We start from the raw sequence: 17,088 nt of genomic DNA, 5'->3' as shown, positions 1-17,088 counted from the left end.
GGTAGTGATGAACTCCTTAGCTTTTTCTTATCTGTGAAGCTCTTTATCTGACCTTCACTTCTGAATGATAGCTTTGCTGGGTAAAGTAATCTTGGTTGTAGGTTCTTGCTATTCATCACTTGAATATTTCTTGCCATTCCCTTCTGGCCTGCATAGTTTCTGTTGAGAAATCAGCTGACAGTCGTATGGGTACTCCCTTGTAGGTAACTGACTGTTTTTCTCTTGCTGCTTTTCAGATTCTCTCTTTGTCTTTTGCTCTTGGCATTTTAATTATGATGTGTCTTGGTGTGGTCCTCTTTGGATTCCTTTTGTTTGGAGTTCTCTGCGCTTCCTGGACCTGTAAGTCTATTTCTTTCACCAGGTAGGGGAAGTTTTCTGTCATTATTTCTTCAAATAGGTTTTCAATATCTTGCTCTCTCTCTTCTTCTGGCACCCCTATAATTCGGATGTTGGTACGCTTGAAGCTGTCCCAGAGGCTCCTTACACTATCTTCATATTTTTGGATTCTTTTTTCTTTTTGTTTTTCTGGTTGGGTATTTTTTGCTTCTTCGTATTTCAAATCTTTGACTTGATTCTTGGGATCCTCTTGTCTGCTGTTGGATCTCTGTATGTTATTCTTTATTTCAGTTAGTGTATGCTTAATTTCTAGTTGGTCCTTTTTCATATTCTCGAGGGTTTCACTAAATTTATCGGCGGTTTCTAGAAAATTCTTGAAAAATCTTATAACCGTGGTTTTGAACTCTATATCCAGTAGTTTGCTTTCCTCCATTTCTGTCATTTGTGATCTGTTTCTTTGTCTCTGCATTTTTTATGCTTCCCTGTGTTGATAGAGTGGCTTTCTGTGCTAGGTGTCCTGTAGGGCCCAGTGGCTCAGCCTCCCCAATTACCTGAGGTGGACACTCTTGGTGCACCCCTTTGTGGGCTTTGTGCACAGTCTTGTTGTAGTCTTGTTGTAGTTAAGCCTTGATTGATGTAGGTATCACTGGGAGGAATTGACCTCTAGGCCAATTGGCTGTGAGAATCAGGTGTGTCTGCAGTGGGAGAACTTCTGTGCTGAAGACACCCTTCTGGGGCAAGATTTGCTTCAGTGGGGCTTTGGTGCTCCCTGAGTCTGCCCCCTGAGTGTGTCCCTTGTGGATCTGAGGAGTTGTAATCTGGATGGTCCCACTCTGACCACTGGGTATATGGGCTCTTGGATCTCTAAGGAGGTGCTAATTTAGCCTCTGCCTGAGGCTACCCAGCAGGAGCTATGGAGAGATCTGCAGAGTCCTCTTCTTTGTTTGGGGTTTGGAGGTGCCCAGAAGAGGCCCAGCTGTGAAGCAATGTAAGCTGCTGTGGGGTCTTGAGCCTTCTTTTGGATGTTCTGGGTCTCTCTGACCCAGCTGCAGTTTGTTAGGTAATTTTAGATCTCAAAGGGCCAGCCCATTCATATGCAAAAGTCTCTGCTTGCAGCTTGGTTGGGGCTGGGTCTCAGGGAATCAACAGGGTGGAGCAAATAGCTATGGCTGATCCTCAGTGCTGCCCAACAGACCCCGGGTCTCAGTGTCCCGCGGTAATCGCTGCAAGCACCTCTGAGAGAAAGCTGCCCTCGAGTTTTGCCCGATGACATACAGTCCAGTTTCTCCCCGTATGAGTCTGGGTCCCCAGAGACTCACCCGGAACTGGAGTTCAGAGCAGTCGGGAGCTTGTGATTCCCTCCCGATTGAAAAAGACACAGGCGTCCTCTGTTGCCAGCCCTTTCCGCATGCGAGCCTCCGTACCTCTGCACTTTACTTCCGCACCTCCTCTGAGTCTCAGTGTGCTTTTCTCTTTCCTTCTAGTTTTAGAATTTCCACTCAGCCAGCCTTCCTGTGGTTCTGGATGATGTCCGTTTAGTCTTTTAGTTGTATTTTTGAAGTGGTTGTGCGAGGCAGCAATTTCCGGTGTTTACCTATGCCGCCATCTTGGTTTCTCTTTCTCATTGCATCATTAATTTACATTTCACTTATGAGCAAAGTTCAACCTTAGTGTTTCGTTTCCTGTGAAATATTTGTTTAAATCCTTTGCTTTTTAAAAATATACCTTTTTATTGATTTCAAAGAAAAAGGGAGAGGGAGATAGAGATAGAAACATTAATGATGAGAATCATTGATCAGCTGCCTCTCCACACCCCCTACTGAGGATTGAACCTGCAACTTGGGTATGTGCCTTAACTGGGAAATTAAACCCTGACCTCCTGGTTCATACGTCAGTGCTCAACTACTGAGCCACACTGGCTGTCCCAAATCCTTTGCTTTTATGTATTTGGTTGCTTGTATCTTTATTGAACTGTAAGAGTCTTTATACAATAGGGAAATGACCTTTTTCCATATAAAGGGCAATGAAATAATTTTTTAATGAGTTTATCCTTAATCTTTGGTTTAGTTTGTGTTTTCTTCTCTGGTCACATTTGATCTGTTATTATTTTATTAAATTTATTCTGGATTTTGTGTCATCATAAAGGCTTTTCTCCACTTTAAGACTTAAAAATAATTGTTCCATGGTTTCCCAACTCTTTTAAGTTTTATGTCTAAACTTTAAATACAGTCTGGCAATTATTTTGGTATGAGTTAGGGATTCAGTTTTTTCCAGGTGGTTACCCTTTTCTCCCAGTACCATAGTTTGAATTTAAATGTAGAAAATTTGAAAGTTGATTGCAATATTACTTTTTAGTATTTTCTCATTTGCTATGGAACTTAAATTGCTGACCATATGAAATACGTATCCTTTTCATTCATTAAACAGCTACTGAGCACATGCAGTGTAGTCAGATATTAGGAATAAATTGTTGTATAGAGAAGGCTCTAACCCTGACCTTTAGTTGCTTATAGTCTGGTAGATTTATCACACTATCTATATTAATAAAAGGGTAATATGCTAATTAGACCGGTCATCCTTCCGGACAAAGCCATGGTGGCAGGGCTGAGGCAGAGGTGGTTAGGGCCGATGAGGCTGGCAGGGGAGAGCAGTTAGGGGCCTCTAGTAAGTATATATGTATGTTAACATCTTGCCTTTTTATTTATATTTTCTCCCTAACTTTCTATTATTATGAGAATTTAAAAATAAATAGAACATGGAAAGAATAGTACCATGAATATCTGTAACACTGTGCATGCTGTTATCCCCCCCTGCTTCTCTCTGTGACATACTGTGTGAAAATAAATTATACACATTCCTAAGATTTTAGCATCTGTTGTTTGCATTTATTATTTCTTAGTTAAGTAAAATTGGTAATTATTTCCTCTGTCTGTTTTTCTAGTTTTGTGAAGAGGGGAATTATCACAGTCCTTATCACATAGTGGTTTTCTAATAAATACAGGTTGGGGCAAAAGTAGGTTTATAGTTGTGTGTAACCAAAACATGGTTGGTTATTCTTGTATTGGTTATTAATTATTTATTTTCTGTATGAACAACTGTAAACATACTTTTGCTCCTCCCTGTATGTGCTGAATGAATGAGTACTTTAGGCCGTGGGTTGCTATTAAATGATTTCAGGAGAAAGTATAATATGGAATGATTTATGGTTTAAAAAGAGAATTCTGTAGTCTTTATGGAGGAGGGCAACTTGAAGAAAACTTTCATTTGGACTCTGTATCAGTTAGGACTTGATTATAAAGAGAAACTTATTCTGGATCATACCCAGGGAATGGTTTGAAGAACCAACCACACTGAAGGTTTCATCTGGTCTTCAAATAAAAGCAAGGCTGTTGTTGGTATCTCTATTTTTAATGTTTGCTTCACTATATGTTTTTGTCAGTTCTAACTTGGCTGCTCATAGACCAATTAAATGTGTTTCGGGGTTAGGATTTGTAAGAATATGGTTGCTTCTTAGATACCTATGTGGATTGAGTTAGTACACTGTCAACAGGAAGAGATATAGGATGTTGGAATGGTGCCAAGTGGAGGAAATGGATTTGGAGAATTAGTCCAGGGGAAGGAGAATTGGAGTATCTCTCTCTTTTCTATCTTGAGCAAACGGCTGGTTTGGTGATACTATTAATCAAGAGAAAGAAATACTAGAAGAATATGCTTGGAATGGGAGCAGGATGAGTTTGGTTTTAGAGGTACTAAATTGGAGTCCTTAGAGAAGCTAGAATAATATAAATATCTGACTCTTGGGTCTAAGCTGAAGTGCTTAGGAAGTCTACTGCAAAGCCAAGGCTATGGTGGTGTAAAAAGTAGTCCAAGAGTATAAAATGAGAAGAGAACTGGAATCTTGGAGGAAAGCTGATATTGAGTGCATAGAGGAAGAGGTGTATAGACCAGTTTAAAAGGGAGGAAGAAATATAGAGTCAGAAAAACCAAAGGAATTTTATCCAGGAGGGATATGCCACATAAGGGGTACGCCACATAAATCCTAATGGATTTGACCATTAGGAGATCATTGATGATCTTAATGAGAGCATTTCCAATGCAAAATTGGGAACCAGATTGCTTTCATCTAAAGGATTAAGGTGAAGTAGGAATAAACCACTGTAGACTTTTTCCTACAAGTTTGACTGTGAAATAACGGTGAATGAAGGAGAAGAAATACAAAGCTGGAAATTTTTTGTTGTTGTTTTATTTTGGAATAAGAGAGACTTGAGCATATAGTTTAAAACGATAAACACTTTTAAAATTTATTTTAGCTTGGATACATTTCATTTTTATTATTATAAACATTAACTGCTGTGTTTATTAGAATTAGTGCAGAGAAATTGGGACTCTGAGACCAGAGACCTGGGTTCTAATATCAGGTCCCCAGAATAATCACTATACTAATTATAATTATCACTTTTATACTCTGTTAGTAGGTCCTTTATACACACTACCATTAATCCCCACCATAAATTAATTTCCAACGTCAGTATTACATCTCTTTATAGATAGATAAACCTGAAAGTTTACTTTTCAAGATAATACAGATTTTCTGTGATCATGCTATGATTCCAACACAGGTATGTCCGATTCTGAAGTTGGTACATTTATCTAACTCACATTGCCTTTCTTCCTAACTAAAAATAGTTTTTCAAGATTAGGGTCCTGTTTCCTTATCTGTCAAACAGGGATAGTCTTATCTGTCACTCCTGTCTTAAAGTGTTAATGGAATACTGTGATATTACCTATATTTTGTTTGGAAAGAAAAAATATTTGATTAAATACCAGGCAGACCTTATAAATGTGGTCAACTTTAGCATTATCGTTTGTCTAAACAGTATTTTACTTTTTAAGGTGGTGGTATCATGGATACAGAAATGTCTGAAGATATAGACCACAACTTAACTCCTACCCTTGACAGCATGCCTTATGGAATGCCGAATCAAACAGGATCTGAAAATTCATTGCTGGATGAAGATGATTATTTTTTGAACTCTGGGGATCTTGCAGGAATTCCAGTCGTTGGTAGTGACAATGAGGATGAACAGGATTTTAGTTCAAAAGACAATCTTGTTTCTTCAGTTCATACTGATGATAGCTTGGAAGTAGAGAGAAGAGTCACACAGCATGAATCAGACCATGAAAATGAAATACAGATTCAAAATAAATTTAAAAAAGACTTTCCTAAACAGTTTGATCAGGTTTCTGTCTTTAAATCAATACGGAAAGATTTTAGTCTAGTAAGAGAAAACAGCAAAGACACATTTTCTGGAAAGGAGAAAAATAGAGACCTAACTTATGAACATGAAAAACAGTTGGACAAATCCCATAAAGAGGTGGATTCAAGGTTGAAAAGCAGTTTTTTTGATAAAGCAGGTAATAATTGTTGGAATAGAGCCATAAGCCACAATCAGTAACAACATACTTATAATAATATAGCTTTTATTACTTCTGATGCTAAGTGAAGTATATGAACAGTTAAATTCATTGTAAGCTTGTCATTTTTTTTTTTTTTTATCCTTGTTCTTTGCAGAGTGACTGAATTTCTCCCCGTAACTTTTGGTAATGGTATAAATGGTTGAAAAATAGCTCTAAACCTCATTTCTCCCTCCCCTGGTTGCAATATTTTGATGAGAAGGCAAGATACTCGAATCACCTGTTCATTTTCTTTGGTTGAACATTGGAACCTGAAGTTGGATTTAACTTCTTTGTGCTGTAAGCACTAATTCAAACTGCTGTCCCACCAAATTAGGGAGGGTTTTTCTTTTTGATAACATTTCTATTTTATGTTTTAGAAGTTTCCTGAGGCTCTTCTTGAGCCTCTTTGCTCAGTGTATCCTATACTTTAACTCTAGTTCCATTCTTGAGTACATCATATATTTTCCTCATGCATCCTTTTTCTATTACTGTTCTATTTGCCTGCATGCCATTTTCTCTCTTTGTATATATGTCTGTAAGAGTACTTTTTATTCACAATGCCTACCTTGTAAACCTCTACTACTCTCTAGTCACCACTAACCTTTCTGTATCAAGAATGAATTGTTTTCTTATCTATATTTTCATAGCATTTTGTTCATGCTTCATTATTTCTAGTCCTTCTCACACAGTATTATAGTTTTGTATTTATTTTTGCCTTACATACTAGTGTAGGTGTTTATGGAGGGTCAGATTGTATCTTATTCATCTTTGTATTCTTGGTTATAGTGAAAATAGTAATGTTTCAATAAATATTCAGTAGATCTGAGGGAAAGAAAGGTATAATTTATCAACCTTAAATTTCTTCTGACAATGATAGGAGAAATACGGTAGAAAGAACAAATCAGTATACATTTTCAGTATCCCTTGTAGTGATATTGAACATTATGAGGCTACTTATCCTCAAGTAACATAATGTCTGGTAGTAGAAGGGACAAGACAAGTATTAGAAGTGTCAGTGACCAGTTGAATAGCATAGATTTAATTTATTGTTAAAGACAGTGGTGGAAGAGTTTGTCATAAGGCAGGCAGCACATGAAGATTTTCAAATTATTGAAACAGGGTTTTGGATATTCCTAGAGATGATTTTTAACTTATTGGCCAGAAAAGGTTTTATAGAGGAGAGGTGAATTTTGACCTGAGCTGAGTCTAGAAGACTGTATAAAGATTAGGATAGATAAAGGGGACTTGGAATGATATAAGCAGAAATGGGGAATAACAAACAAGTAATTTACAGAGCATAGTGAATAAAGTAACCACTATTTCGATTTGAGAAGGAAAAGTGTGAGATGAGGCTAAAAGTTAGATGGTGTGAGATTGTTTACTGTGAATGAAACTACCTTTTGGGTGTTCTTGGGGGACCCATCTCATGCTAATGAGCATCTTAGTTGGAAACGAGAGGTGATTATCAAATGATAGCTTTTTAGGTTACTTTTTATGTAAGATTTGTTATTCATATACATGTGTTTGTTTTTGTTTTGTTTTTCTTTCAATAGCTAATCAAGTTGAAGAAACATTACATACTCATTTACCACAAACCCCAGAAACAAACTTTAGGGTAAGTTTTCAGTGTGTATGTAGAATGCTGTAACTGTGGCAAGTGTCAAAGTTTTCTTTATGTTACTTTCTAAACTGTAACTATATGTAGTAGGTAGAGCGCTGATTTTTATTTTATTTTATTTTATTTTATTTTATTTTATTTTATTTTATTTGCTTTATTATTTTGGAAAGGACATCTTTGGAAATAAAGTCTCAGCTCTTAGATTATTTGTACTTGATATTTAGACATTTACTTTTAGGTGTAGGGATTCTAATGAATGTCCATAGAGTTCTTCATTTCCGATAAGTTTTTCTTTGGGTGTTGAACCTGAAGAGGAATAAATCTAAAACCTGAATATTTATTAATCCTTTATATTGTGTTTTAGGATTCCAGCTATCCATTTGCCAATAAAGAACCCATTGGTTCGGAACTGGGGAATTCCTTTGCATCAAATATTAGAATTAAAGAAGAACCTTTGGATGATGAGTATGACAAAGCAATGGCACCACAGCAGGGACTACTAGACAAAATTAAAGACGAACCTGACAATGCTCAAGTAAACATTTCACCTTTATTTTTCCCCTTCTTTTTGTTTTGCACATGAATTATTCATTTGAGAGCAGATGTTCTTGATTAAAAAGTGAAGTGGTTTGTTGACAGGGTGAGAGGAGACTCTTAATGAAAGTTGAGACAATTTGAATTATCTTGTGAGAATAATGCTAAGTAACCAACAGGAGTTATATGAAATGTTTCCTGACTAGTAATTAGGCTTTTTAGTCCCGTTTGTTCCTAAATACCATTGTACTCTGATTTTTACAGTTTAGTGCAGAATTAGGGAAAGTGTGAGTCTTCAAGGATTAGAGATTGATACAGAAGATAGGGCTGAAGGTTTATGGTGGTTTATTAGTTTATGGTTTGATTGAGCTTATATGAATAAATCTTTGCAGTTACTGCTAGTGGAGTACAGGCTATGTATAGATTTAAATGTTTTTCAGGAGGGAGTAATAGACAGGTTATCTTTGGAAGGATTAATTGATTGAAGAACCAGGTCATTGGATCAGTGGATAGAAGGTAAAGAAGGGTAATAGGGGATACTAAATTTGAGAACTGTGAATAATAAAGGTAGGGATAGAGCTCTGCTATTTCAGTTTATCTCTGGAGGTAAAAGCCATAAGAGCTATCCTATAAGCCAGCGAAGTTATTCATGCAGTTAATGACATTGCAGTGGTTAGGATGAAAGAAAGAAGTTATACCAGGCACCATAATCATACTGGAATATGGGAAGGAGAACAAGGGATGAATACACAATAGTAGCAATTATTTGAGGGTTGTCTATGGTTTATACAGATCACATTAATTCAGAGGCTGAGAAAGCAAAGATAGTATGAATTAGCTCTTTCTCATGAAATGACAGTTAATCTGGAGGAAAGCTTGCTTTCCAATTTTCTGTTATACTAGGGGTTTTGAGAATCTAGACTTTCTGTGTAAGAGATTTTTTCATTCAGATGTCTTTGAGCAGGGTTTCTCAACCTCAGCACTGTGACATTTTGGGCCAGATAATTCTTTGTTGTGAGGGGCTGTCCTGTGCATTGTAGGATATTCAGCAGTATTTTTGGCCTACTAGATGGCTATAACAATGCTGCCCCCTGCCCAAGTGTTTCCAGATGTTACCAAATGTCTTCTGGGGGACAAAATTGTCTATTATTGAGAACCACTGTTTTAGAGTAAGGAGATAGAAGAATAGATAATCTATAGATAATAGGTGATCGGTATGGTCAGATTGTTGCTCAGTTAAGCTAGAATTTCATGGTGTGTAGTGGAAGGTAGCTATATAGTGATGATAAAGCTGTAGGAGTTGGATGGGTATGAGTGTAATGGCTACAAAGAAGATGGTAGAGAAGGAACATGAAAATATTTGAATAGAAGGTAGATTGTGAAAGCATATTTAATAAAAGCAGGCAAAATGGAGATCATGGATATCTGAATTAGGGATAAAGAAATGTCTTGACATCTAGGGAAAATTTATGTGGCAGTGTATGCCTCAGAAAACTACACCATGTATGTATATAGGGCCCGTCTCTTATCTCTTTACACATCCCAGTGTGGATATGGGAAATCCATAAGAAATCATGATGGTGGGTTACCAAAGGCATCCCATTCTTACTGTACATGATCCAGTGACACTTTTCTTGGACAAAAAGTCAATTACAGCAAAAAACAAATACATTGAGGAGGAGGAGTTATTGGTACTACTGTTCTGAAAATAATCAGAGGTCCTAGTGGCTGGAGAATTCCATAAGACAAAGAAACATCTACATTTTTATATTCTATTCAGATTGTAAAGATGTGTTATAAAATGCTGAATGTGAAGTTTCATCATGATTACGGGGAAGAACTTCCTCAAAGGCTCACCACCTGTTTGATTGGACTCTTGAGAACCAAGCAGGGATGTGTGTAGGTCCTAGGCATAAGGTCCTGAAGCATTCTTTGCCCTGACCCTTCAATAAGGTATCCCAGTATGTGAGTGGGTAAAGCTACTTTTCTCTAAGAAGTTGTACCAATCCTGTAGGAGCAGATCTTTGATAATTCTTCCAGAAATCCCTCAGGGGACCTCATGTTAAACTGGTTCTTCTTTTTCTTTTTCCTCCCCTTTTCTTTCCTTCTACTTTCCCTCTGTTCCCTCACCTCTGTTTTCCTCCCTCCTCTCCCTTCTTCATTGTTCTGTTCTTTCAGGTCTTTCTTCCCCGCGACCATTAGAAACCTGTATTTCTTGCTGTTCATTACTGCTAATGCTTTATCACTTAAAAAACCCCCACTTTATTGTTGAAAATATTACAGATATCCCCTTTTTTCTTCTGTTGACCCCCTCTACCCCGCTTCTGCTCCTCCCTCCCCAGGCCTTTCCTGCACTATTATTTGTCCTTGGGCTATGCATATATGCATATAAGTTCTTTTATTAACACTCCCTCCCCCTTCTGAAATACATCAGTCTGTTGCATATTTCAATGTCTCTGGATCTATTTTGTTCATCAGTTTATTTTCATTAGATTCCACATATAAGTGAGATCATGTTATACTTGTCTTTTTCTGACTGGCTTATTTCGCTTAGCCTAATACTCTCCAGGTCCCTCCATCCTGTCTCAAAGGGTAAGAGATCCTTTTTATATAGCTGCATAGTATTCCCTTGTGTAAATGTACCACAGTTTTTAAACCCATCAATCTATTGATGGGCCCTTGGGCTGTTGCCAGATCTTAGCTATTGCAAATAAGGCTGTGATGAACATAGGGATGCAGGGTGCATATATTCTTTGATTGGTGTTTCAGGCTTCTTAGACTATACTACTAGAAGTGGGATCAGCTTTATCACTCTTACTCATTTCCCATAGACTGGAAAAGGGAGTTCAAATGTATTATTATAACTATTAACCTGAGGTTCATAAAATGCTGGTAGGTTTTATTTTTGACCATTAATTACTAGTAGTAGCTTTTCTCATGATTTAATAAGATCATAGCTTTAGCTCATGGCACCTTGTCAAAACCTCCCTTGGCTTTTCTCTTGGCTTAACTTGTAGTTTTGCTTTCAGCTCACTCTATAATTTTCCTTGTATGATTCATTTGGTTTTAACTTCTTTCCCATATAAATCACTAAAGTGCTAAAATGTGTTCTTATAAATTTCACTGCTTCTACTTATTTGCTCTTGATTATTTTTTCTGTTACAATTTTCTGGATTTGTCAGTTATTCTGTTTCTGTTACTGGTATAACATCATTTGGCCTCCCAGTTTCATTTCCATTCAAATCCCATTGCATGTCACATTTCTTAATTCAAATCCCATTGCATGTCACTATAGTATTTTCTGTGGTATTTTTACAGTTACAAGATATTTTTATGTGTGCTGTGTTGTTTCATCTTCTTATTTCATAAGGCCAGAGTAGATGATACTAACTCTATTTGTAAATGAGGAAACAGGTTCTAGAGCAGCCGTGGGCAAACTACGGCCCGCGGGCCGGATCCGGCCTGTTTGAAATTAATAAAACTAAAAAAAAAAAAAAGACTGTACCCTTTTATGTAATGATGTTTACTTTGAATTTATATTAGTTCACACAAACACTCCATCCATGCTTTTGTTCCAGCCCTCCGGTCCAGTTTAAGAACCCATTGTGGCCCTCGAGTCAAAAAGTTTGCCCACCCCTGGACTAGAGGATAAGTTAATTATACAAGGAGCCAATCTAGCACCACAATCAAGTTCTTACTTTTATTAGTCTACCAATCTTTTGGTAAATAAAAGTTGTTTAATTAAAAAAGAAAGCCTACAGAAGGTTTAAAATAGAAACTTTAAAGAGCCAGAGAACTCCATTTTTTTTATAAGTTCTAAAAGTTGGAAAATCGGTAAATGTTACATTAAAATCAATTTTTTACCTTTTCTTTTTGCACATAATAAAAGGAGAGCTAATCTATAATCTTTCATTGAAATAAATGAATTAGAATGAGAAGGCAAATTATTTGTCACAATAGTGAGTCACATAGTCTTGGAAGTCAGAATTCAGTAATTAAATGTTGGGGCCTTTTTTTAGTCATATCAAGTTAACTTGCTATAGGAGGAAGTGGGTTCTTCATTTCTAAAATACTTTCTTGGGATAGTGATATGTATCTTCCTTTTTGGTAAACAAAGGGAAGTTAAAGGTATTGGTAAAGGATCTTTTTTTGTGTTTTGTTTTGAACCTGTTTTTCTGCTCTGAAAGCTTTTGGGTCATCAGATTTTCACTTCTGAAGTTATTAGTCATTGGTTTGTTATTAAATTTGTAAATTTAGTTATTATTGGGGGAATCTTAAAATAACATGATCCTGCCTTGAAGGCATTGTGAGGTGAAGAAACAGAGTACTTACGATATATACTTATTTTATTGTATTACATGAGTAATGTATATTTGAGGCTTACAGAATGTATCAGAAATTTGGAATAATTGTTACTGACAGCTGATGGGAGACCATTAAAATATGCCAATAAATACTGATTTTTATCTGGAGTTTTCTGAGATAAAAAAAGTTGTTTTTACTTAAAATTTACATTGTGGTATATAACATTGGAATGTCAAGATTGGTCAATGTTAGAAAATCTTTTAATATATAACTTTACCAACAGGTCAAGTAAGACTATATAGATAGAGATATATAGATGCCAGAAGACATCTCATGTAATTCACTGTGCATTTCTTGTAATACTCTCTTGATCATGGTAAGGAAATACCTTCTTCAGGTCAATAACAGTCATTGAATTTAAAACTAAAGTGATGGAAACTTGTTAATTACTAAAAGAACACAAATTACTGATTCATCATTGTTATTTAACTCTTGTTGGATTTTGCCCCAATATAGTATGTTAAAGAAATTAGAAATAATGGAAAGGGGGAGACAGAATTATCATCATTTGCTGGTAAGGATCTTTATTAGAAAATTAGTAGAACTCATGAAAGTTTAATGGACTAGCTCAGCCGTGGGCAAACTACAGCCCGCGGGCCGGATCCGGCCCGTTTGAAATGAATAAAACTAAAAAAAAAAAAAAAAAGACAGTACCCTTTTATGTAATGATGTTTACTTTGAATTTATATTAGTTCACACAAACACTCCATCCATGCTTTTGTTCCGGCCCTCCGGTCCAGTTTAAGAACCCATTGTGGCCCTCGAGTCAAAAAGTTTGCCCACCCCTGGACTAGCTAGTTGAATATTAGTTAAATAAAAGATAGCAATATTCTATAAATCATATTTTCTCAGTTAGATAATATGATAAGAAGATACACTATTTTCTATAGCAAAGTAACTAAAATGTACTATGTTAGATGAAACTTGAATAAATGGTGAGACTTTTTTTTTTTAAAGTAAGATATCAGTTATTTCTAATTAAGGTTTGATATAATTCTGATGAAAATATCAATAGGTTCTGATGTTTTGAAGGAGTAAACAGGCATGCACACACCACGTTACATATATGTTCTAAAGATAGATAGATAGTGACAAACTCTAATAATTGGTTAAACATTCCACAATTATTTTCATTAGAATAGTGTGATTTTATAAGGTTAGTGAGGCTAATAATGATACAGAATGGATTGCCACAAAAAAGATATTATATTTAAAGGAATTAGATATATGAATGATGAATGAAAGGAATTCACCAGCTATCCAGAGAAAGAAAAAGAATAATGCCTATCTATAATAATAAGAGCGTATATGCCAATTAGACCAGACGTCCTTCCGGACAAAGCCGGGGCTCGGAGGGAAGCCTGGGTCCCGGGTGCCAGAAGGAAGCCATTGCCAGCAGCCAGGGGAAGGAAGGCCTACTCTTGCACAATTTTCGTGCATCGGGCCTCTAGTTATACATAAAAATAAATAAATACCAGGTAGATTTAAAGTAGGGGCTGGTAAAATATCAGTAATGGGCTAAACCCAGCTTATCCTCTGTGTTTCTGTCTTGTTTTGCTTTTTTTTTCTTTCACACATTTTTTTGTAAATGAAGTTTTATTGGAGTATTGCCACATTCATTTATTTTCATATGATTTCTAGATGCTTTTGCTGTACTATGGCAAAGTTGAGTGGTTCTGATAGTATGGCTTGCAAAGTTAAAAATACTTAATATCTGACCCTTTGCAGATAAAGTTTGTGGACATCTGGATTAAAGAACTGTATTATAGACAATGAAACCACATTCTTAGAGTTTGTTGCAGAAGTAGAACTTTGTAAGAAATAGAAGGAATCACAAAGGTAAAAAGTGTCAGCATTTTGGCATAAAAATGGAAACTTCAGTACATAAAATTTTATCTCAAAGTACATAATGAGAAAATGTTGATACCAGATGTTACAGAGGGCTAATACTATTACAGTATACTTTTTTATAAATAGATATTAGAAAAGAATTGCAAATTGAAACACCAATGGGGAAAATCTTTTTTTTTTTTTAATATATATTTTATTGATTTTTTTACAGAGAGGAAGGGAGAGAGGGAGAGAGTTAGAAACATCGATGAGAGAGAAACATCAATCATCTGCCTCCTGCACATCTCCCACTGGGAATGTGCCCACAACCAAGATACATGCCCTTGACCGGAATCGAACCCGGGACCTTTCAGTCCGCAGGCCAACGCTCTATCCACTGAGCCAAACCGGTTTCGGTGGGAAAAGACTTTTAAATGGCTTTTTTCACAAATTACTAGAACAAATATAATTAAGTGATACTTGTTTGTTTGTTTTTTAAACAATGTCATTGCGTATCAGGAACTTTTACTATGTATTTGTTTACTTAGTAATTCCACTATAAGGATCATTTCTTTTAGGAGTTAATCCTAAAAATGAGAATTTGAGTATTCACAAAGATGTTCTTCATGGATTGTGTGAAAAATGGAATGACACTTGGTTGGGGTTATGTAACTCTATGTCATGCTGGGCCATGAAAACGGAGCCTCAGTCCAAAGGAAAAATCAGTAATACTGATCCTGTCCTTATTTATTTCAAGTTTTGATACTATATTCATCATGGATTTTGCATTTTTTATTTTAAAAAATATTGCATTAACATAATTTTTATCTTGATTACTGATATTTTTGGTGCTTTAATTTTATGCCCGAGGCAAGTGCCTCTCTCACTTCAACCCAGTCTCTTTCCTGTATAATCTGTTACATCTGTTAAAATATATCAGTATTTCTCAAACTTGAGGAGTAATATACAGATACCCCTCACCACAAAGAAAGGGAGTATTGTTGGAGTTACCTGAGAATTCCAAGAATAAGAAGTCTTGCGGGATTTTTGCAAGTCCAGTGTGATAAACAATGAATTAATCTACCACTTTGCAGTTTCGCAATGCAATAATATAATTGTAAAAGTAAACAATAGCAATGAAAACTGGTAGTATAACTCAGTTATATGTGGTTATTTATGACTTTAAATATGTTTACATTCACTAAAAATGTCATTGAAATAAAAACATAGTTTTAAAAAATTATTTTAGAATTCTCAGACTCCCCAGATTATATCTATATAAGGACTCTTGGACTCCAAATTAAAAAACACTGATGCTTAACCACTTAGACGTGGAGTAATATTTAATATGCAAATGTTCAGTTGATTCAAGTGGTCAAAAAAATCATTTTATGAGAATGGTGTATTTAGTATAATCGCAAAGAAATAAAACCTCTGAATGCAGGAGGGGAAAGAAGACTAGAAAAAAAATATACCTAAAGAATAACAGTGATTGTTTTGAGGTGATAGAAATATGATTAGAATGTTTTTCTTATTCCTATTTGTCTAAATTTTGTATAGTGGGTGTGTATTACTTTTATAATAGGTAAACAGCAACTTAAAATACTATAATATTAAAATTTTAAAAAATGATTTGTAATTATCTGGTAGTACATACTATAAGCTAATTAGGTAACTGCTTTCATATTTGGTCTTTTATTCTCTCAGCATATACAAATTTACTCCCTTATTGTAAATATATGTTGCTGCTGTGTTTTTTTTTTTTTAATTAATGTAGTAAATAAACATTTTCCACCTCTATATAGCTATTGTGAAATGTCTTCAATGTTTGGATTTGTTTAGATACATTGTATTTATTCTTTCCTCTATGTATTCATTTCATTTTGTTTTGTTTTTAAAGGAGTTTAATCATGGCCAACAGCAAAAAACTCAAGAGGGGGAACTGAAAATTAGTGCTGTGTTTTCAGTCAGTGGCAGTCCTCTTGGTAAGATACAGAACTGAATAATTATATTTATTTATTCTGACCAATATGAGAAGTATCTACTTGTATTAGTAAACTAAGCAGTTTTCTCTGCCCAGTTAGAATGGCTTTAACTGCGTATTGCATAGTTAGTATTGAGTTTCAAGACCAATTCTAGAAGAGAAAGGAAGATTCATACTTAAAATTCATGGTCAAAGTAAAACATTTTCTTTCAAAAAAATTTTTTTTTTTAAAGCTCCACAGTTGACTACTGGCTTCCAGCCTCCTCTGGCGTCATCTGGCATGAATAAAATGCTACCTTCAGTTCCAGCCACAGCTATTCGAGTTTCCTGTTCTGGTTGTAAAAAAGTTCTACAGAAGGGGCAAACTGCTTATCAGAGGAAAGGGTCTACGCAGCTTTTCTGCTCTACACTGTGCCTCACTGGATATACAGTTCCACCTGCCCGCCCACCACCTCCTCCCACCAAGAAAACTTGTTCAAGTTGCTCTAAGTATAGCAGAATTCTAAATTATCTTCTTTGTTTTCTTTCTTTTAAGATACTTTGTTCTTATCCGTGTATTGTTTAATTTTCTACATTTTCATGGTTTTTGAGAAATATCACATTATTTAGTACCAACAGATAAGTTGTTGTTTTTCTTTTTTCTGGATGGCAGGTGCTCAGCTTTCTTTTTAACTTTAAATTCATGGTCAAAGTAAAACTTTAAATAATGCACCTTTTCTATATTAGAGATGTTTTTGAAACCAATCTTTTCATCCTTGTTAGTTGAGATACTTTATGAAACAAAAACTATGCCATTTTAGGGGTATTATATGGCCAAAATATTTTGGTTGCAACTGTAGGTAATAGATACTTAAATCCAACAAATATTTGAAGTTATATTTCCTACTATATAATTAGAATTCATTTAATACTTTCTTCTTTACATGGATTCAAATATATATACATGCACATATGTGTGTGTGTA

The 17,088-nt window shown here is 35.5% G+C and overlaps 1 protein-coding gene across 9 annotated transcripts in view; it reads left to right on the top strand.

Annotated features, from left to right (window-relative positions):
- ZMYM4 (zinc finger MYM-type containing 4) overlaps positions 1-17,088 on the top strand; it is a 117,062-nt gene that overhangs the window by 57,193 nt on the left and 42,781 nt on the right. For 7 of the 9 annotated variants that reach the window (XR_002830591.1, XM_023758463.1, XM_023758462.1 and 4 more), the window contains 5 exons: positions 5,230-5,751; positions 7,347-7,408; positions 7,776-7,946; positions 16,041-16,125; positions 16,358-16,613. Coding sequence is in view for 8 of the 9 variants with exons in the window: in XM_023758463.1 (XP_023614231.1) it covers positions 5,230-5,751; positions 7,347-7,408; positions 7,776-7,946; positions 16,041-16,125; positions 16,358-16,613 (1,096 nt within the window). In the remaining variant the exon portion in view is untranslated. Of the gene's footprint in view, positions 1-5,229; positions 5,752-5,908; positions 6,091-7,346; positions 7,409-7,775; positions 7,947-16,040; positions 16,126-16,357; positions 16,614-17,088 lie in introns of those variants that run through there. The other 2 variants (XM_006094185.3, XM_023758465.1) reach the window with 2 other exon arrangements.

Source organism: Myotis lucifugus, unplaced genomic scaffold (genome assembly GCF_000147115.1).
Source record: "Myotis lucifugus unplaced genomic scaffold, Myoluc2.0 scaffold_131, whole genome shotgun sequence".
NCBI lineage: Eukaryota > Metazoa > Chordata > Mammalia > Chiroptera > Vespertilionidae > Myotis > Myotis lucifugus.
Note: the sequence above shows the minus strand (reverse complement) of the source record. Positions and strands in the feature narration are given on the sequence as shown.